The following is a 22,210-nucleotide window of genomic DNA, read 5'->3' as shown; positions in this document are numbered from 1 at the left end:
ATGATGAACTCCTTATTTTGCAATGGAACAGAAAAGGTGCAATAAAAATCAGTCCCAGTTACAATGGAAGGAAGATGCAGACATCAATGGCTCAAATGCTCTTTATTTTGCCATTGGATCTTGGACACAATCTACATAATCATCCCAAAGCTTTTCAGACCCCAAAAAGGCTATGAGGGTGTTAAAACAGAACAGAAAACTTTCTTTCTCCATTTGGAGTCAGTACCCAGTCCCTTCTTTGCAAATCTGCTCATTTATTCAATCCCTCAACTCAATACTGGGCACCCAGCGACCTCTGCTGGTGTGTTTTTAGGATGAAGGGAGAGACAAAGAAAGGGAAGGGAGAGACATCAGATGATTAAAACACAGAGACAAATAATTTCCCATCACGTAATAATTTCCCATCACTTAATAATTTCCCATCACTCCTTGCCCTCTTCTTTTCTATGATGATGATATATGATGATATTAGATCTCGATTTTGCTTGGGATTCTGAGATACAGAGGTGTCAACCTAAATAAAATATTGGGGGGGGGGCACAGGTATGCCCCGCCCCGCCTAATTGATGACGAGACGCGGCGCTTGCCCGCAGTTTGAACGGCACTGTCATTCAAGTGATTGAAACGGGAGTCTTGTTGCATATTAATAGGATAATACACTTGCTTCCTGAATAATAGTTTCGGTGCAACTGCATTATGGATATAGACGGCAAGACTGCGAATAACGCCTTAATGAAAGCTCTGCCCAAGCAGGTGGGTATCTTTCCATAAGGCAGACAACATACATTGCTAGATTTAAGAATACTGTACAGATTAGCAACTTCCCCTCCCAAAAAAGTATCCTTATTTTTGATTAAGTTACGGCGGGTGCTGAATAGGAAGCCGGGGGCGATCCCAAGGGCACGAGCTTCAGTCGCGCGCGGGTCCGGCCGCCGCGCTGCCCCCAGCCCCGCCCCTCGGGCTGCGGGCGGGTCCTGCCAGGGCGCTATATAGGCGGCGCCGGAGGCGGGCGGGCGGCAGATGGACGAGCCGCGCTGTCCGGCGGCAGGGAGCTCTGTGCGGGCGCGCCTGGCTGCCTCGGCGCTCCTTCCGTCCAGCTCCGGCCGCGCCTGACGGTTGGGCCGCCCGAGAGGGAGCCTTGCGGGGCCCCGCCGCGTCGCCCGGGCGCCGGAGAGCCTCGCCCGCCGCGCCGGGTCCCGCGCTCGGTGGGACGGCGATGGTGCGCCGCCTGTGCGCGCTGCTGTGGGCGCCGCTGTGGGCTCTGGCGGCGGCGTCGGGGGCTCCTCCGGGCCCGGTGGTGCGCTGCGAGCCGTGCGACTCCCGGGCGCGGGCGCAGTGCCAGGCGCCGGCGGCGCCGTGCGCCGAGCTGGTGCCCGAGCCGGGCTGCGGCTGCTGCCAGACGTGCGCGCTGCCCGAGGGCCGCCCGTGCGGCGTCTACACGGAGCTGTGCGGCGCCGGGCTGCGCTGCCGGCCGCGCCGGGGCGAGCAGAAGCCCCTCCACGCGCTGCTCGACGGCAGGGGGCTCTGCACCAACGTCAGCGGCGCCCCCCAGGAGCCCGCGCCCGGAGCAGGCGGCGGCGGCGAAGTGCGAGCCCTGCTGCTGCGAGGGACCCGCGGGCCAGGTGAGCGGGCGGCGCCCAGGGAGGGAGGGAGCGAGCGAGGGAGGGAGGAGCCGCCCGCCCGCCCTCAGTGGGACAGGCGGGCGCTCGTCGGCTTCCCCCGGGGCAGCTTCCCGCGGCGCAGGAATGGAAGGTCCCGTGCGCCACTCCCGTTCCTCCTCGTGCCGGCAGTTCGTGCTGTGCGCCGCTTCTGGCCGCGGGTCATTGCCTTAGAAATCTGTCTTCCAAGATTCTGCTGATTTCCAGCGGTCTTCCTGGCGCTTCGGACTTCGCGTCTGGTCTTGTGCTGTGAACGACCTTTCCTTATTCCTTGTAAGCCAGCCGGAGACCTTCATGTTACCGGGTGGCATACAAATGCTATAAATCCAGCCCTCTCTCCTTCAGTCGCATTTTGAAATGCCCTGGCGTCCGGCCTGCCCCGCTCCGGGTGCGGATCCTGCTCGTTGGGAGCGGAGTTGGCGCTTGGCTGGGCGAATTTGGTGCGGACCATTTTCTGCGCAATTTTGGCTCGGCTCTTCGGAGAGCAAGTGAAGTTTGCTTTGCTGTATCGCCCCCTGGCGTTTGATTTGTGCTTGTGTCCACAACAACTCAGTTTCTGATGATCACCTGTGACCAAAATGCTTGACTTTAAGACAGAAAAGGGCATGATGATGTAATATGACCTTTGACCTTCTCACTTGACACATTTTTTCCTTTGCGAACACTTAGCTCCCAAATGAGAAAAAAGTTTAGGTGTTGAATTGCTCTATATTCTGGTCACAATTGTGACTGTATTCTGTTGCAAAAATGTGTCAGCTCTGGCTCAGTTCAGTAATATATATAAATAAATAACTTTTTAAAAAGTTATCTATGTCTCAAAACCATTCTTTGCACATGCAAAAGATGGAGGGAGGGGACACTGATGGACTGCATAAGAGCCTTCCCAAATGAACGAATGAATGGTCAGTCTCCTCAAGCATAGTCAAGTGTCTTATTTGCAGCCTTCCTAGAAAGTGGAGGGGAGGAGGGAAGCGCTGCCTGGAGCAAAAACTGTGCTGTGCAACCCTGTTCATATTCACTTGGAAGTGCAGCTTAATGCTCAACAGAGACTTGTGCCCTTGTGAGTTTGCCTAGAATTGCAACTGTTCAGTTCAGTCCTACGTGTTTCCTGTCAGAAATAAGTTCCATTGTTTTCAGTGGGACATACTCTCAGCGGGTTTCGGATTTGCTATAGTAATAATGTATGATACAAATGATGGTGTAAATTGTCATTTTCAAACTAAATTTGGGGACTTCCAGTGACTTCCTAAGGGGTCAAAAAAGGAGGGTTCTCAATTTACATTGCCAGAAAAACTTGCAGAAGAAAACCAGTGACTCCAATTACAGTGGTGCCTATAACTGAGCACAGGTGGTCAAGTCAACTTCCTTATACACAGTTTTTCTCAGAAACACAAGGTTGGGATTCAGGACTGGAAAAGTTGCATAGGCTTAAAAAAAAAAGCATTATAAGAGACTGGTTTGCTGATGAAGAAGATCATTTGAGGATTTGTTGCTTGATAGAAGATTGTCTTTTGCTGACCTTTCCTAAATTAAGAAGCTGTTTTTCTGTCTACACTTGAGTTGACTAAGTCCCCAGAGTGTCTTAGCCTTGTATGCAAGGAAGGACTTTAGGCCAAACCATAGCTAAGTGGGAATGTGTGGGCACTCACTGTAGAAATCAAGGCTGCTTTGCTCCTGTGGGGCTACCCTACTTGAAGTTAAGGCCTTTGTGTTGCATCCACAGGTGGCCTTTCAAACCCGAAGACATAGCCAAGGCTCATTCTTGGCTTACTGCATATGGTTTGTCTGGGAGAGGAAAACCACAAGGCTGGGTTTGGACATCACATGGTTCAGCTCTGGGTAGGGTGACAGCAGGCTGACCAGGGAGGAGCAAAGTGGCCATTAAAAAAAATATTATATTTTAATTTTACTGTGCATACCTGCACATTTGTGGTATTGTCATGGTTCACGGTTTGGCTAAACATCACATGCAGACTGGGCCATAAAAGCAAAAGTCCATTAGAAAAATAACCTCCCGAGTCCACAGCTGGGCCAAAATATCATGAAAGTATGGCAAGCTTTAGAGCCCTTCATCAGGTGAGATGTTACACAAAGCAAGGGATGGGGTCAGGAAAAATTAACAAAAATAAACAAAAATTAGAGTGGGTGTTAACAGCCAAAAGGTCATCTTGTATCCTCAGTTCCAAGGTTGAGATGGCAGCATTCCCAAGTGCAGCAGAGATTACATATCTAGGATTCTGGGATAAAGAATCAGTGGCTGCTTCTTATCCAAAACAACCCATTCAAGGCAGAATCTACAACCCAGAAAGATAATTTTTCACCATCCAGAGATGGGCTTTGAGGGTTATATATCTTCCAATCAGTTGTTTCGATTGACTTTTTAAAACTTGGTATGCCACCCAACATTCATTCCTGCCTTTCCTCAAATAAAGACTGTCATGTGCTCGCTTCGGCAGCACATATACTAAAATTGGAACGATACAGAGAAGATTAGCATGGCCCCTGCGCAAGGATGACATGCAAATTCGTGTATTAAGTAAATAAATAAATAAATAAATAAATAAATAAAGACTGTCATGCTTCTCTTTACTTCAACTCCCAGGAACCTGTGTCTATCTGACTTTTAGAAGACATCTGAAGGCAGCCCTGTTTAGGGAAGTTTTTAATGTTTGACGTTTTGTTGTACTTTTAAAATTTTGTTGTGAGCTGCTCAGAGGGGTTGGGGAAACCCAGCCAGATGGGCGGAGTATAAATAATACCATAAATTGTTGTTGTTGTTGTTATTTAAGATATGGATTACTACCAGACTTTAATTTCTCACAGATGATGAGTAGAAATTGCTTCTTTATCCCAGGATCTAGGTGTGTAACCTGATGCCTGTAGCACCTGCCATGGATTTGTTTAGCTTGCAATATCTACCCTGGAACTGAACCTACAAGCAAACCTCATGGCTTACAAGTATCAGCCCAGTTTTTGTACTCTACTTCCATCCCCCTTGCCCATCCTTTTGAACATCTCACCTGATATGAAGAGTTCTGGAGAACTCTAAAGCAGGCCACGCATTCTGATTGGGCCTGAGGAAGGTATCACTCCAATGTGGATTTTGGAATTCAACATGACCCATTAACAATTGCACATTTCTGACTCTCACCTTGTGACAATTGAATGAGGAAAATCTTTAAATATGCCACGCTTGCAAACAGCATTGTGCTACATCAGTTTCATTTCTTGGAGTCCACTCAGAATAATAGGCAGCTATTATTTAATCAGATGTACAAATCAAACCTGCCAACCTAGCAGTTCGAAAGCACCTCCGGGTGCAAGTAGATAAATAGGGACCGCTTACCAGCGGGAAGGTAAACGGCGTTTCCGTGTGCGGCTCTGGCTCGCCAGAGCAGCGATGTCACGCTGGCCACGTGACCCGGAAGTGTCTCTGGACAGCGCTGGCCCCTGGCCTCTTAAGTGAGATGGGCGCACAACCCCAGAGTCTGTCAAGACTGGCCCGTACGGGCAGGGGTACCTTTACCATTACCTTTACAAATCAAACCTGAGCCTATTTGTCGGTTAAGAAGGGGAAAAGGTGGATTTTGTGGCCTCATATATCAGCCGTGGGAATGGGCAGGCCGGGCTGGCTCCTTTTTCCACGTTAGGGATACTACTTGCCCTGATTCTTTCACCTTTGATTTCCCTAACGGTGAATAAAAGCAAGACCCCGTCTCTCTGCAGTGGGGCATGGAGGACTCTCACAGTGCAGTGCTACAGACATGGGACTTCATATATGTGGGATTGCAGTTTCAGTGGCCAGAAGTGAGTGGAAAGATTCAGCTCAATAAGTGCAGCTGATGTGATGTGCAGTCTTCCTTCTCAATGGGGCTTATTGGGGGCTGCCATGGTGGTCCCTGCAGAAGCAGACTGACTCTCAGGAATGGAATCCCCCCCCCCTTTTATTCAGGAAGCACTAAGCAAAGGGGGGTGGTTTCTGATACTTAGCGAAAACTCACCTGTTTGCTTGGACTTTCCTGAAGCCCTGTCGCTGAGTTGTTCTGGCCTATGTGTGCTGCAATATGTATGACTTTTTAAAAAATGGTTTTATCTTTCTGAACTGCTATGAAATATCTTTGTAATAAAATACTAAGAAATGAAAATACTTACTGAAATGAATGAAAAATGCAGCACTGAACCATTTTTTTAAATTAAAAAATCAGCAATCAAGCTGAGATTTGCCTAAAGTAAATAGGACCCTCACTGTTCCAGAACCCCTGGGGTTCCTTGGAAGCTTCTCAGAGCTTCCTCCCTGTAAAGGATCCATAATGACAGGCAAGTCTCTCAGGGTGCCAATTTCTCACTGCAATGTTCAGCTTAAGAGAGTATGCATTATCTTCTAGGTCTGGGGTTCCTAAACTCCCCCACCCCCCAGAGCACTTGAAAAGCATAGAGGGTCTGGGTGGATCACTTTAATACTGTTTTCAGTTTACAATGCATTGTGCTAGATGCTGTATGCTTATTTTTTTAAAGAGTGTGTGGTGGGGGGCTTCTTTTATTGTCTTCCATCACAATGTGGATTTCACAGTGTACGTGTTCTTAACAGACATGTTGTGGACTCCCCAAATGGAGCTCATGTACCATTGTTGTCTTGGGTCACACTGGCTAGTAGCATGGGGCAGCGGTGTGGCTCCGCAAGACTTGCCCTTGTGCCACATAAACTGTGCGCAGCTTGAAATGTGCTGCAGACTCTTTGACACATGCTGGCATAAGCTGGGCAGAGCTGGCTAGTGAGGTGGGGGGGGTAGCATTTGCCTCAGGTGGCAGAAGTGCAAAAGGGGGCCCCCTGCCCACCCCACCGCTTTGGCTGCCAGAGCACCCTCCTCTCACCGACTTTCTGCAAGGCTGGCATTCTGGTGAGTGGCACAGCCTGGCAGGACACCCCCCTCTCCTAATTTGGCACATGGTGGTGCATTCCACCAGTGGCAGAAGTGGGGCAGCACATTATTTCACCTCAGGTGGCCCCACAGGACAGCCCATCCCTGCTGCTGGGGGTCTTTGACAGACCATTCCCTGCATATATATATATATGCAGATGGGAAATGATAAAGTAACATGGAATGCTTGAAAAAAAATCTAAAAACAAAAATAAGGTTTTTCAACAGAAAATTTGTGCAGACTTTATTAACATACTTTCTGTGTGTATGTTTTAAATTGAATTGTGCAAAATACCCAAATTAACAAACCACAAACAGTGTGAAGTTTAAACATTGCTGAGGCTTTGAATAAAACCCATAGAAAACAGAATACTCTGCTTCCTCAAATCCGGCTTCTTAAACGTTTATGTTTTGTGTGTGCCGAGTGTCAGTAGTAGCTGTGCCAAAACCACCTGCCAGAAGGTGATGCCTTGGCCCCCCTTTTGCCAACCGGCCACATTTTCTGCTGCTCAGGCCTTCAGCTCCACTGTAGAACTTCTTGCCTTGTGTCATTTTGAATAAAGATGTCAGTACACATTTGCTGTGGTCGGTTCTAAAGCCAGGCAGTTCTCTGCTCTTCATTTAATAGTTGTGCATTCCCAGTGTAATTGCCACAGGTGACAGCTGAAATGGAAGCCTGAAGCAAGCTTGAGAGATGCTCCCTTTAAAAACATCCAAAACCAAATGCAACCCGCTGCAGTCACACGAAGATGAAATATTGTGCAGACCTGGAAGCATTGTGTCTGTCCCATATTTGAAAGCAATTCTTTGTAATGCTTAGCAAAAGCCAAATCAGCATAATGTCTAAGGATCATAGCAAAACAATGTTCACAGCTTTCAAATACAGTGGTACCTCGGGTTACAGATGCTCCACGTTACAGACGCTTCAGGTTACAGACTCCACTAACCCAGAAATAGTACCTCAGGTTAAGAACTTTGCTTCAGGATGAGAACAGAAATCGTGCAGCAGCAGCAGGAGGCCCTATTAGTTAAAGTGGTACCTCAGGTTAAGAACAGTTTCAGGTTAAGAACGGACCTCCGGAACGAATTAAGTTCTTAACCCAAGGGACCACTGTAGATTCTAGGTTTATTTAAAGAGAATTAAAAATGAAATAATTTAGAACATGGAATAAAACCCAATGACAGCAGCTGTATAAGCAGTTGGTCAGAATATCCATTTAAATAAATATCAACCCATTTGTCATAGATGGTGGGTCACCTTTCGTTATTAGTTTCCTCCTCATTCAGAAGAAAACACATTGTTTTTCATGTTAATCATAAATATAAGCACTCTCACAGTGCATTTTATGCACCATGAATATATGCCTGCAGGGCATGCAAATTTGACAAATTACCTGTATAGATATTTGCATGCCTTGCAGGGGCGTAAGTTGCTGACAAACTTCTCATTGGGGTCCAGACTTCAGAAATGATCAAGTCATGACAAAATACGCCCTCTCCTGGTAAGAAGTGGAAATGCTTCAAATTCAGGCAAGGTGATTTGCTAGATGTTAGTGGTTTAAAAATTATGACTGTGAAAACAAATCAATTTAGAGCTTATAGGAAAGGTTTCAAACATCTAAATATAAATGAAAGACACACAACTCCTGCAGCCCAATAATAACACTGGCATGATTGGTTGCAAAGTCACTAGGTTCCTTCAGTCATGAAAATACTGAACTCTTTCTGTTCAGGAAATAGATTCTGCCGTCTCTATGATATTGAGGCTGCTGTCTTCAAACCACTTACTCCAAAATAGCTCCACTGACTTCAGCGGAGCCCTCCTGGATAAGTGCCTGGTTTTTAAGCATTGTGGCCTGAGTAGCTGAAACCTTTTTATGTTTATGAAAGCCTCCATAAGCGCAGCTTCATCCATTCACTTTCACCCCCTTTTTCCTATTGTTTGCCCTCCCCTGTTTTGTCTCCCCCATTGAAAAAAAGTAGGTTGCAGTTTCTTATTTTTGCTATCCTGAATGCTCCGTGTACCATCCTAATGTACCGTGATAATAACCTTCAGAGACATTATCATGTGGAAGTTCTTCCGCTACAATTAATAAACGATGGGCTAACTTTTGAACATTTGTTTTTGTTTAAAGGGAATGCCAGCAATTCAGAAGAAGACCAGAACATCAGCAGCACAGAGAATCAGTCTGTCTCCAACACACAGAGACTGTTGGAACCCAAGTCACATGCTCACCACACCAAAATAGATGTCATTAGGAAAGAGCACGCCAAAAATACCCAACGCTACAAATACGATTCACAAAGCACAGACACACTGAATTTCTCTTCTGAGTCCAAGCAGGAGACTGAATATGTAAGTAATTTTTATTTAACAGAAAAAGCAACATACATGTGTTCCGTAAATATCACTTTAAATGGATGCAGACTCTAGATATTGTTAGTTGTCTGAGCTTGTGTTGTTGCCAGAATTACTAGAACTGATCCTGACAGCTGCAAGATTTCTGAATTATACAGAACCATTGCAATCACATTTAATCTGTCAACCAGCAGTCACTTCACAGGCAGGTTAGAGTCCCTGTGCCTCTTTTGATCATTGCATACAGCTCCGAACCAGAGGTGACATCAGGTTTTGCCTTGAATGAAATTTTGAGGCAGATGTGGAAGCTTCTTGTTTGGGAGAAATATCAGAGGAATTTTGAGAGCAGAAAAGTGAATTTCATTGGTTGGTTTCCCAAGGGAGTTTTAAATATCCCACAACAAATATTCCTGGAGGTTGTTAGTCATGTGATGCTGAGGGTCTTCCTCCATCTCTCTCACCAGCAGCTGAGGGTTCTGTTTGGAATCCACGGCTGGTGGAGGATATCTCTGCCCAGTAAGCAAAGCTGGTGTAAATCATGGCTTGTCTCATTCCTAACGCAAAACATTAAGGTAAATGAGGTTTGTGTTTAGCCGAAACTTCTGAGTCATCCTGAAGGAAGGAAAAGTTTGAGGAAGACAAGTGACGTTTCAAAGAGGATTCTCCACACCACTCCATACTTAAGCTGCCTGGCTGGACAAGATTTTATGGTGGCAATGTCCTGTTCCCCTTACATACACAACAGATTGGCTAATAAATAAAAATTTCCTTGCTTTCTGTCTATGTCTGCGAGCCTATAATCCCAAGCAGCCAGTCATAGCAAGTGCTGTGAATGCAGGACTCAGTATCAACTTTTGGCTGGCTATCAGAAGTTTTCTTCTGCACACAAAGCAGTGTCTAGCTTTGCTAGTGATTGCTCTGCCATGCTGAAAATGCCTCTGGGTGAAAAAAAAAACCACACATGGAGGATGAAGTGGTCACTGTTTCTTGTTCCTTATGTGTAGGATATGAACAAAGTCTGCAGACCTGCCGGACTGGAGGAAACGGGAGCAGAGAATACTCTGGTTCATGTACTGCTCTTGGCAGGCAAGCGGCAGATCCCCATGCCAACAGCACACAAAATGTTGCTGTGTTTTTCTTGGCTGTGCATCAAAACACTCACGGCTGATCCAGACACAACTTTGTGCTGTTGAAAAGGAAAAAAAATAGGGAGGGACCACTCCAAAAACCTACATAAATGGAAAATGTAGAGAGTCTGATTAAAGTAAAAAGTGGCCTTGCCTGGCTCATTTGTCACAAAATGTAGAAATGTTCCAGTGGGAGCCCAAGGGTGCCTGGCTTTTCGGAGAGCGCTGCTTCTCTTCCACAAGGAGGAAGGAAACACAAAGGTTTCTGTTCACAGGGTAATAGACAGGTTGACTTTATTTCCATGCTATCCCCTTCCGACCAATTCTGAAACTGGGGAACTTCAAGTTCTGACATTGCAGTAAATCGTATTTAGAGATGCTGATTTAATTTCGCAATCTATTCTGAGTGCAAACGGCACAAAGGCCATCTTCTGAGCATTTTTCTTTAAAATAAAAAGGGAAACAGCAATAGTGGAAGCAGCAGAAATATTGTTGACAGTATGTCAATGAACAGACCTGGTTTCATTGAGAGATGACAGCCAGGATTTCAAAAACTTGGCCAGTAGGATATAGTCCATCCAGACAGTGGGTGAGAAAAGAGGAAAGTGGTGATTACAAAAGCAAGATCTCATTCGTGATGGCTGCTTCCCAGTAACTGCTCCTGCTGTCTGCTGTACAGCTCTGCAGTCCAGCTATGTGACCAGAAGGAAAAGGGCTTGAAGATTTAGAAACTCCTGTGCCTTACTATGTGGTTAAATTCAGATTAATTGAGAAATTGGAATATTTAATTAATAAAGCAACTAATTTTGACCATTTAAAAATAATTGTTTCATGCATTTTACCTCAGAAACAAGTTACCTGTAAAAAGCTTGTAATGTGACCTACAGTCAATGCCCCTGAATTGCTTTATTTGTAAGGAATAGACGATGTAAAGAATTTAAAAAACATATTCAAAGTTGGGCCAATTGCCTCTTGGAGGCTAATTTGTGGGAAATGTTAAAAGAGTTGATTGATCAGTTGATTGATCCGTTAAGCTGCCAAGTGAAAGCCCAAGTGAGATCTGCTGGAGCACGAACCTCTCAATGCGTTATCTGCTGGCAACTGCTTTGCCATCATTTCACTACTTCTCCTGAGCATTAATGAGAAAATCTTCATTGAAAGTTTACTGCACTGTGCTACAAAATGTACTAACGAAGTATGTCACAACTTTTTAGCAATCTTATTGCTCCACAATGGATCTTTTGTGAATAGGAGCCCTTTCTGACCTCATCCTAGCAGGGCAGGAACTAGGATGATGCTGTAAGTTAGGATGTAGAACCTGGGATCCTCCTGATGTTTTTGGCCTATGGCTTTGTGATAGTCGACCTTTTGCTGTGTTGCCTGGGGCTGATGGCAGTTGGAGTCGGGCAGTCTCTGGAGAGCCATGAGTTCCCCATTCCTGGGAAACTGTCCCATTGGGAAACCTTCCCACGCAACTCAGGCATTTGACATTATCGTCTCCGTGGCATGAGACAACTAGGCTGCTGCAGGTCCCACATAGCTGAGGGGGTGTCCTGGTCAGAAGGACCCTAAATATGCTGCTAAATAGCCTCAGATGTGCTTGGAGTTCTGGCAAGCGTGCTGACTCGGGTAGGAGATGGGGGGCCCCATCTCCTTGGGGTTGAGACCCCAAGGTCTGTCACTGACCCTGTGTAAGTTGCAGGCTTGCTGTAAATTTTTGGAATATAGCCAGAAGCATTGGATTCCTTGGGAGATGTTCTCTTTGGTCTCCCAGTATAGCTGTTTAATTGATAGTCATAGCCCAAGCCCTGCCTGCTCACCGTAGCTTAAAAAGGGATTCTGTCTCATAATCTCCTAAAGCTGCTCTGGAGGTTAGAGCTATCTGCGGGTTGCAAATATCAATGTGGCTCTCTTTGCCACCACTCCCCCACTCCTCGCAGCATGTTCAGAGGCTTCTATAAGAGACCAGGGCTTGGCTTGTGCTGCAGGATGGAGAAAGTGTGAAAATCCAGGAGTCTCTTGCAGTTCTGCCTCCGTTGTTACCTTTCCCCAACTGCTTCAGGAGTGGCAAGACACAGGGCTTGGGAGAGAGGCAGAGGGTTTGTGCCTGCCATTCTTTTTTATTCAAACATGGCAAACAGGGAGGAATGGAGGGAGGAGGAAGGGGAGAGGCTTGAGAGAGCCACAGACACTGAAAGAGAAGGAGCAGGGGAGGTTTCTCCTGCCTGCAATACAGTCCTGATTCAGCTCCTTCTCTTCCCCACTCTCAGTGCAGGAAAGAAGAGTCAAGAAAAGTTTAGAACAATTAAGAAAAGCCGAGTCACAGTGAAAAAGCACGGTGGGAGGTATAAATAAGGGGGAAGAGAGGACGGAACTTTAGCTTCTGCAACTGACTTGCTTAGCTGATGGATGTGCTGCGTCTCCTTGGTTACTGGGCAAAAAAGTTAATTACAGTGGTACCTCGGTTTTCAAATGTAATCAGTTCTGAAATACCGTTTGAGTTCTGAAACGTTCAAAAACCGAAAACTCAATACGGAATGGCATGTTTGATTTCTGAGGCATGTTCAAAAACTGAAGCATTTACTTCTGGGTTTATGGCGTGTGAAAACCGAAATGTTTGTCAACGGAGACGTTCGAAAACTGAGGTACCACTGTACTGCCTGTTTCTGCTTACAGACGAAGGGCTTTTCTGGCAGCCTGGCAATAGGCAAACATATATTACACTGCAATTAGAATCATGCTAAACATCTTTAAAATATTTGCAGTTGTGTATGATAAAACAAAGGGACGCAGGTGGCGCTGTGGGTTAAAGCCTCAGCGCCTAGGACTTGCCGATCGAAAGGTCGGCAGTTCGAATCCCTGCGGCGGGGTGCGCTCCCGCTGCTCGGTCCCAGCGCCTGCCAACCTAGCAGTTCGAAAGCACCCCTAAGTGCAAGTAGATAAATAGGGACCGCTTACCAGCGGGAAGGTAAACGGCGTTTCCGTGTGCGGCTCTGGCTCACCAGAGCAGCGATGTCACGCTGGCCACGTGACCCGGAAGTGTCTCCGGACAGCGCTGGCCCCTGGCCTCTTAAGTGAGATGGGCGCACAACCCCAGAGTCTGTCAAGACTGGCCCGTACGGGCAGGGGTACCTTTACCTTTACCTTTATGATAAAACAATAAACACATGTAAAATAAAAAAAGAAACACCAAAAAGTGAATAACAGCCCCAAATTAAAAAATTGTCCAGTAGCACCCTAGAGACCAACTAAGCTTTTGTGTGCATTATGGGATAGCCACTCGCAGCCTCTCCTGGGCAAGGGGAGCCTTCATCCCCCTGCCCGGGAGAGGCTGCCCGCGGCTAAGGCTCCCCCAAGAGCCGCACTCCCTGTAAAGAGTGCGTGGAGTGTGCGGCCCTTCTCCCTCCTCGGGAAAAAGCCCCACGGTCCATGCAGCTCTTTAAAGGGAGCGCTGAGCAGAGCCTCCTGCCTGCATTCGCTCCATAAAATGCACACACATTTCCCCTTACTTTTTAGGAGGGGAAAAGTGCAGCTTATAGAGCGAAAAATACGGTAATCTTAGGATCCAAGCAATTGCCCTAAATGTGTAGAACATTTGTTCAGTTTAGGTGTAGTGTGGTGTGGTGCAATAGGTGAGTGTGGATCAGGTTTTAATCAGCTACTCTGAAGAGGGCAGAAGCTGGATTTAGATGTCCCCTTCTCCCCACTAAATGTCTTCACAGTGAGGTGGCAGTTTATTTGATCCCTAAATGCAGTTCTCTATGTGGGTACAGTTAGCTTGGGAGCATTTAATTTTTTTTTAATGCAAGCCTAATTACAATCTGCTGTGTAAAATAGTAGTTAAAGCAGCCAAATTCTTGATAGGCAGATGTGTGAGTCCAGCTGCCTTTATGTGAAGACAAAGTTGGCTCTCTAATATTCTAGAAACCTTCAGCTAAGATGGAGTGGAACTAGGCTTTATTTCACCCGGGTCAAAAACCCACAGTGACACCCCTCTGGAGGCTTCACCCAGGACTAAGGAAATGTCCTTCCTTAACCCTTTAGTGTTCTTTTGCTATTTTAGTCAAAATTTCATTCTCCATCTTAATACAACACTTAATACCAGTGTTTACCATAGTGTCAAATAGAACGCTAAGAGTATTGGCATATAAGGATTTTCTGATTTGTAAGAATAAATAAGTAATCATTATATTGTCAGGGTCCTTGTCGCAGAGAAATGGAAGACACATTAAACAACCTAAAGATTCTGAATGTCTTAAGCCCGAGAGGATTGCATATTCCGAATTGTGACAAGAAGGGATTCTACAAGAAAAAACAGGTGAGTGAAATTTCTCAGCCATTTATGTTTTTCCTTCCTTCATCTGTTATAGTCAGTAATTCCAGTAAAATATCACTGAACAATAAATAATTAATCATCAACCCATGCCATTTTTATCAAATACAGCAGTTTGGGGCACCTGCTGACATGGCTCCAATGCTTCTTGTCAGATGCAATTGATGTCAATAACAACAGATCAAATTGGAGAAACCTCTGCCAAGTCACAGATGAGCTTGACACTGGCCCTAGTTTCCAGTACCCTTCGTTGAAAAAAAGAAGCTCTCTGAAAAAGAAGGGGATGGACAGCAAAATGAGCATATGGCTGTAATAGATCAATGCTTTGAATAGTAATTAGCTGCTTGAGGGTTCCTAGAAAAATTGAGTTGGGTCATGTTACAGACAATGTCTCGGGGAGTCCCTTTTATTGAATATAACAGCATTGCCACATATGTGCTTGTTGCTGATTGGTTAACACAAATACTATGCAAAGGTTGCATATAGGCATTAATCACCAATAGATTAAAGGGTGGGAAAGGGAACACAGAACTAGACGGCATGAAAACCTCCTTATTAAACTATAACTAGTGATTGATATAGCAAGACTTAAAAGGACATAACAATCATATTCCGTAGATGTGGTCAATCATTCATTAGGAACAGGTCAGGGTACAATGTTTTCATGAACTCAATGTGAACTGAACATTCTAGTCATGTGCAGAAGGAATGCTTCAGCTTAGAGCGGTTTGTGCAGAAGCAAAACTTCCCATCAGACAACAACCTGAGCAACTTTACATATGTATCCTTTACATGCTGCTGAGGATTGCTTCCAAAATCTAGGTCATGTGATCAAGAAAGTGATATGCACTCAGAACATTTACTTCTAAGTAATGCTGGCATCTCAAGCAGTCTGGATTTTGGGCACCTGCCTCATGAGATTATGACCTTTCTTGACAATTGCAGACCACCAGACCTACCCACACCTTGGTTAGTTCAGACATAAACATGCACCACCAAAGAGCCCACCTTGCAGACTTTCTGTCTTGTTTTCTCTTTCAGTTTTGCACTTTTGCCTCTATTTTTTTCTCTGTATGCATGCTGATCCTCACATACTTGAATTAGGATAGAATTTTCATTTAATCAGAACTGTGTTGCAATACTTGAAGGTGCCTTTTCATAGAATCATAGAGTTGGAAGAGACCCCAAGGGCCATCGAGTCCAACTCCCTGCCAAGCAGGAAACACCATCAGAGCACTCCTGACATATGGTTGTCAAGCCTCTGTTTAAAGACCTCCAAAGAAGGAGACTCCACCACACACCTTGGCAGCAAATTCCACTGTCGAACAGCTCTTACTGTCAGGAAGTTCTTCCTAATGTTTAGGTGGAATCTTCTTTCTTGTAGTTTGGATCCATTGCTCTGTGTCCGCTTCTCTGGAGCAGCAGAAAACAACCTTTCTCCCTCCTCTATGTGACATCCTTTTATATATTTGAACATGGCTATCATATCACCCCTTAACCTCCTCTTCTCCAGGCTAAACATGCCCAGCTCCCTTAGCCGTTCCTCATAAGGCATCGTTTCCAGGCCTTTGACCATTTTGGTTGCCCTCCTCTGGACACGTTCCAGTTTGTCAGTGTCCTTCTTGAACTGTGGTGCCCAGAACTGGACACAGTACTCCAGGTGAGGTCTGAGCAGAGTAGAATACGTTGGCACTATTACTTCCCTTGATCTAGATGCTATACTCCTATTGATGCAGCCCAGAATTGCATTGGCTTTTTTAGCTGCCGCGTCACACTGTTGGCTCATGTCAAGTTTGTGGTCAACCAAGACTCCTAGATCCTTTTCACATGTACTGCTCTCAAGCCAGGTGTCACCCATCTTGTATTTGTGCCTCTCATTTTTTTTTGCCCAAGTGCAATACTTTACATTTCTCCCTGTTAAAATTCATCTTGTTTGTTTTGGCCCAGTTCTCTAATCTGTCAAGGTCGTTTTGAAGTGTGATCCTGTCATCTGGGGTGTTAGCCACCCTTCCCAGTTTGGTGTCATCTGCAAATTTGATCAGGATGCCCTTGAGTCCATCATCCAAGTCGTTGATAAAGATGTTGAATAAGACCAGGCCCAAGACAGAACCCTGTGGCACCCCACTAGTCACTCTTCTCCAGGATGAAGAGGAACCATTGATGAGCACCCTTTGGGTTCGGTCAGTCAGCCAGTTACAAATCCACTGAGTGGTAGCATGGTCAAGACCGCATTTTACCAGCTTCTTTACAAGAAGATCATGGGGCACCTTTTCAAATGCCTTGCTGAAATCAAGGTAGGCTACATCCACTGCGTTCCCTTCATCTACCAGGCTTGTAATTCTGTCAAAAAAACGAGATCAGGTTAGTCTGACATGACTTATTTTTCAGAAATCCATGCTGACTATTGGTGATCACAGCATTCCTTTCTAGGTGCTCACAGACTGTTTGCTTAATGATCTGCTCCAGAATCTTCCCTGGTATAGATGTCAGACTGACTGGGCGATAATTATTTGGGTCCTCTCTTTTCCCCTTTTTGAAAATAGGGACAACATTTGCCCTCCTCCAGTCTGCCGGGACTTCGCCTGTTCTCCAGCAATTCTCAAAGATGACTGCCAGTGGTTCTGAGATCACATCTGCCAGTTCTTTTAATACTCTTGGATGCAGTTCATCTGGCCCTGGAGACTTGAATACATCTAGACTAGCCAAGTATTCTTGTACTATCTCCTTAGTTATTCTGGGCTGTGTTTCCTCTGCTGAATCATTTGGTCTAAATTCTTCAGGTCGGGCATTGTTTTCTTTATCGGAGAAGACTGAGGCAAAGAAGGCATTGAGGAGTTCAGCCCTTTCTGTGTCCCCTGTTTGCATTTCACCATCTTCTCCTCTGAGTGACCCCACTGTTTCTTTCTTCTTTCTTTTGCTACGAACATACCCATAAAAGCCATTTTTGTTGCTTTTAACCTCTCTAGCAAGCCTGAGTTCATTTTGTGCTTTAGCTTTTCTGACTTTGTGTCTACACGTGCTGGCTATTTGTTTGAATTCCTCTTTGGTGGTTTCCCCCCTTTTCCATTTTTTGTACACATCCTTTTTTAATCTTAACTCAGTTAAAACTTCTTTAGATAGCAACCCTGGCTTCTTTAGGCACCTTCCATGTTTCCGTCTCATTGGTATGGCCTGAAGTTGTGCTTTTACTATCTCCCTCTTAACAAACTCCCAGCCATCATGAACTCCCTTTCCTTTTAGTATTACTGTCCATGGGATCTCACCCAGCACTTCCCTAAGTTTTATGAAGTTGGCTTTCTTAAAGTCAAGAAATTGAGTCCTAGTATGCTTGGCTGCTCCTTTCCACTGTATAGTAAACTTCAGAAGAGCATGATCACTCGCACCTAATGATCCTTCCACTTCTACTCCACTAACCAGGTCATCAACATTGGTTAGGACCAGATCTAAAATGGCTGTTCCTCTTGTTGCTTCTCCCACTTTCTGGACAGTGAAGTTGTCTGCAAGGCCAGTGAGGAATCTGTTTGACCTTGTGCTCTTAGCTGAGTTTGACATCCAACAAATATCCGGGTAATTGAAGTCCCCCATTACCACTATCTCCCTTCCTTTTGCATGCTTGGCCATCTGTTCCAGGAAGGCATCATCTATGTCCTCCGTTTTGTCCCATATTTGTTAAGATCCACCTGAGAGGCTCTCTTGACTTCTGCAGATTGAAGTGCTTGAGTGACTGCACACAGAGTAAAGCTACCCTTCATTTATACTGGCACCAAACTATTGAGGGTTTTACAGTGGTACCTTGGTTTAAGAACTTAATTCGTTCTGGAGGTCTGTTCTTAACCTGAAACTGTTCTTAACCTGAAGCACCACTTTTGCTAATGGGGCCTCCTGCGCCGCTGCTGCACAATTTCTGTTCTCATCCTAAAACAAAGTTCTTAATCCGAGGTACTATTTCTGGGTTAGCGGAGTCTGTAACCTGAAGCGTCTGTAACCTGAAGCGTATGTAACCCAAGGTACCAGTGTACCTTGAATTTGACCCAATAACAAACTGAAGCTATTGAGGATCTTTGAGGAGGAGTGTAATATACTGAATATTACTTCTGTTGGCAATCACAGAATCATAAAATCCGCATTGGGGGTCATCTAGTCCAACCCCCTGCAATGGAGGAATCTCAGCTCAAGCCTCCAGGACAGGTGGCCATCAAACCTCTGCTTACAAACATCCAAGGAAGGAGAGTCTACCACCTCTCATGGGAGTTTGTTCCACGGCCGAACAGCTCTTATTGTCAGAAAGTTTTCCCAAATGTTTAGTAGAAATCTCTTTTCTTGTAAATTGAAGCCATTGGTTTACATCCTACTATCCAGAGCAGGAGAAAACAAGCATGCTCCCTCTTCCATGTGATAGCCCTTAAGATATTTGAAAATGGCTATACTATCTCCTCTCAGTCTCCTCTTCCAGGCTAAACATACCCAACTCTCTTAACCATTCCTCATAAGACTTAGTTTCTAGACCCTTGATCATCTTGGTCAACCTTCCTTTGCACATGTTCCAGCTTGCCAATAACCTTCTTAAATAGTGGTGCCCAGAACTGGACACAGTATTCCAGGTGTGGTCTGATCAAGGCAGAATATAGCAGGACTGTGATTTCCCTCAGTCTGGATACAAGACTTCTGTTGCTGTAGCCTAGTTGTCCCCAATCTTATATCTGTGCAACTGGTTATTCCTTCCTAAGTGTAGAACCTTAAATTTATCTCTATTAAAATTCATTTTGTTCAATCTGTTAAAGTATCTTCAATCTCAATTCTGTTTTCTGTGGCATTAGCTACCCCTCCCAGTTTGGTTTCGTTTGCAAATTGAATGAGCACCTTGTCAATTTCTTCATCCAAGTCATTTATAAAGATGTTTTTTTATATATATAAATATTTATTGGAGTTTTTAATAAAAGAAATACAGAAATATTAAACAGCGTTACTTTGTTTTTACAAGATTTCATAACATCTTTGGGCTTCCTCACATCTCCCGCTCCCACTTACATCATTAATGAATTTTTATCAAGCAAATTATCATCTTATTTTCAATTTTATAACCACATATTTAAATACAATATAATAGTTCTCCTACAAATTTTGTTTCTCTTAACCTCTCTTATCATCAAATTCTGATCCAATTTAATGATGGCCAATTATTTATAACCAAGCATCCTTCTTAATATTCCACTAAATCACAATATTTCTGTAGGTAAATCTTGAATTTCTTCCAATCTTCTTCAATCCTTTCTTCTCCCAGGTCTCGGATTCTGCCAGTCATCTCCGCCAATTGCATATAGTCCATCAGTTGCATCTGCCATTCTTCCAGTGTGGGTAGATCTTGAGTTTTCCAGTTCTTAGCGAGTAGTATCCTTGCTGCTGTTGTTGCATACATGAAAAATGTTCTATCCTTCTTTGACACCTTCTGGTCTACAATACCCAGAAGAAAGGCCTCTGGTTTCTTAGTGAAGGTATACTTAAATACCTTTTTCAACTCATTATATATCATTTCCCAGAAGACCTTCACCTTAGGGCAGGTCCACCAGAGGTGTCATGACTTGGTATAAATGACATAAACACCAAGTCATTTATAAAGATGTTGAGCAGCTAAGCACCCAGAACATAACCCTTCAGCACTCCACTTGTCACTTTTTTCCAGGATGGTGAGGAAACATTAGTAAGCACTCTTTGGGTTTGGTCTACCAGCCAGCTGCAAATCCACCTAATGGTTATCTCTTCCAGCTCAGGTTACCAACTTCTCTGAAAGTGCATCATGGGGAACTTTGTCAAAAGCCTTACTGAAATAAAATACAATACATCCACTGCCTGCTCCTGATCCATCAAGCTTGTAACTCCTTCAAAAAAAGAAAAGAGGTTCACGTGGCTTGATTTATTTTTGAGAAACCCATGCATCCTTTTGTAGGCGCTTTCGTTTAATAATCTGCCCTTTCCTTGTATTGATATCAAGCTGACCAGTCTAGGTCTCCCCCCCCCCCCCCGGATTTGGAGATGGAGACAACATTTGCCCACCTTCATTCCACAGGGACCTCACCTGTTCTCCAAGAATTCTCAAATATTAGACAGAAGCTCTGAGATTATATCCGCAAGCTCCTTTAGTACCCCTTTAAATATTGGAACAGCTGAAGTCTGTCATGACTAATATATCTCTCCTATTTGAATGTTTGATGATCTGATCTAGGAAGACATCGTCCAAGTTTTCAGTCTGGCTTCAAGGTCTATGGCAGGCACACACAGTATGGTCACTGTTGTTTCCCTTTCCTATAGTTTTTTACCCAGATACTCTCAATCTGTCTTCCATGCTCCAAGTCATAGATCTCTTCACAAGTTGTATACATCATTTGTATATAATGCTACTCCTTCCTTCCTGTTTGGTAAATCCTTTTTGAATAGGTTAAACCGTTAAACCACTCAATTTCTACATTCCAGTCATGACTCTCATACCAGATTTCAGTAATGCCTATTAGGTCATATTCATCATCCTGTATTAAGAGCTCAAATTTGTCCTGCTTGTTTCCTTTACACTGTGCATTAGTATAGAAATAACTGAAAGCAGAAGTTATTCCCTCCAACTGCTAGCTTCTGTGGTTTTCTGCAGGTTTCTGTAGGATGATCTCAGTTTCCTGTGCATCAGTGAAACCATTATCCCCAGTACCAGGTGTTCCCCTGTTGTCGTGCTGCAGCATTCTGGACCAAGCTGAAGGGTTGCAGTAATTCAGTCTTGAAGTTACCAATGCTTGGACCATTGTGGTCAAGCTATTCTTCTCCAGCAGACTATGTCTTTCCCCTAAAAAATAATGTCAAAAATTAAGGGGCGTCTAGGGGGCGTCTTATACATAGGGGCATCTTATAGATGGAAAAATATGGTACTTTGTGATGTGTGACACAGTGATGTCCCAAATCCCTAACCTGTTTTCAGTGTCAAGGTCAGTTCTGAAACGTGTCAGGCAACCATTAGAGAATGAGAATTTTATATCATGATTTCCAAGTTAGGAGACATGGCTTCATGACAGGTGATTCCTAATACCTCCTGTTTTTAGAAATGTAAGTGCTTAAAGCTGATATTGCACGAGGCTTCCTTGCTATTTTGCATGACGCGTTACATTTTAAAAGATAGTTTTGTCACATGAACCACCGTCTTTCCCATGAATGGTTTCCCAGGCCACACCTCCTGCTTCCAGTTGCCATTTTGCAGCAATGATGCAAATGTGCGATGTCTGCTGTGCTTTCATTAGAAAATATTATTAGTAAAGCATTCTCTGTATGTTTTAGTTGGCCTTTTATGTGGTTTGGGAGTTGGAAATGAAGAAAGTCAACATCAAGCGACCAGCCAACCTGCTGTACCTTCCAAAGAGTACACAGACTTCTATGTTAAAGAACTGCTTCCCCATATGTTGCTCATATGGCTCTGTATTGACTTTCTCTCTGTGTGTGACATCTTTAAAGGCAGTTTCAATCGTTCAAGGCATAAATGCATTTGTGGGGCCTTGATTTCACTTTTCTTCATTGTCCAAGTAGAAGGAGTGCAACACTTGCTTTATATTTACCCCTACAGTTTATCTTGAACAGCTGAGGATTTTCCTCCTTTTATATTTGGGGCTGTAGTTCAGGTTTCAAGTACTTAATCTAGATCTTGTTCCTTTTACAGTAACCATGTTCTCCGCTAGCTCTGCTATCTTCTTACAGTAGACCAATATTAGGGCCAGAAACGGATTCTAATAACTGCTGACTTTTAGATTTTCTGAGAAAGCAGTCTTTATTACCAGGCGCAATCT

At 44.5% G+C, this 22,210-nt stretch overlaps 1 protein-coding gene across 2 annotated transcripts in view; it reads left to right on the top strand.

The window, feature by feature from the left end:
• Window positions 1–1,184: 1,184 nt before the first annotated feature.
• Window positions 1,185–22,210, top strand: part of IGFBP3 (insulin like growth factor binding protein 3) — a 32,632-nt gene continuing 11,606 nt past the window's right edge. Inside the window, exons 1-3 of one of the 2 annotated variants that reach the window (XM_081931177.1) lie at window positions 1,185–1,622; window positions 8,713–8,933; window positions 14,262–14,381. In XM_081931177.1, the coding sequence (XP_081787303.1) occupies window positions 1,217–1,622; window positions 8,713–8,933; window positions 14,262–14,381 (747 nt within the window). In that variant the 5' untranslated portion in view covers window positions 1,185–1,216. The remainder of the gene's footprint in view (window positions 1,623–8,712; window positions 8,934–14,261; window positions 14,382–22,210) is intronic. The other variant, XM_081931178.1, reaches the window with a different exon arrangement.

The sequence above is a fragment of the Podarcis melisellensis genome (genome assembly GCF_964234715.1).
Source record: "Podarcis melisellensis genome assembly, chromosome: 12".
Taxonomy (NCBI): Eukaryota; Metazoa; Chordata; class Lepidosauria; order Squamata; family Lacertidae; genus Podarcis; species Podarcis melisellensis.
The sequence above is the reverse complement of the archived record's forward strand: the minus strand, read 5'-3'. Positions and strand labels throughout refer to the sequence as shown.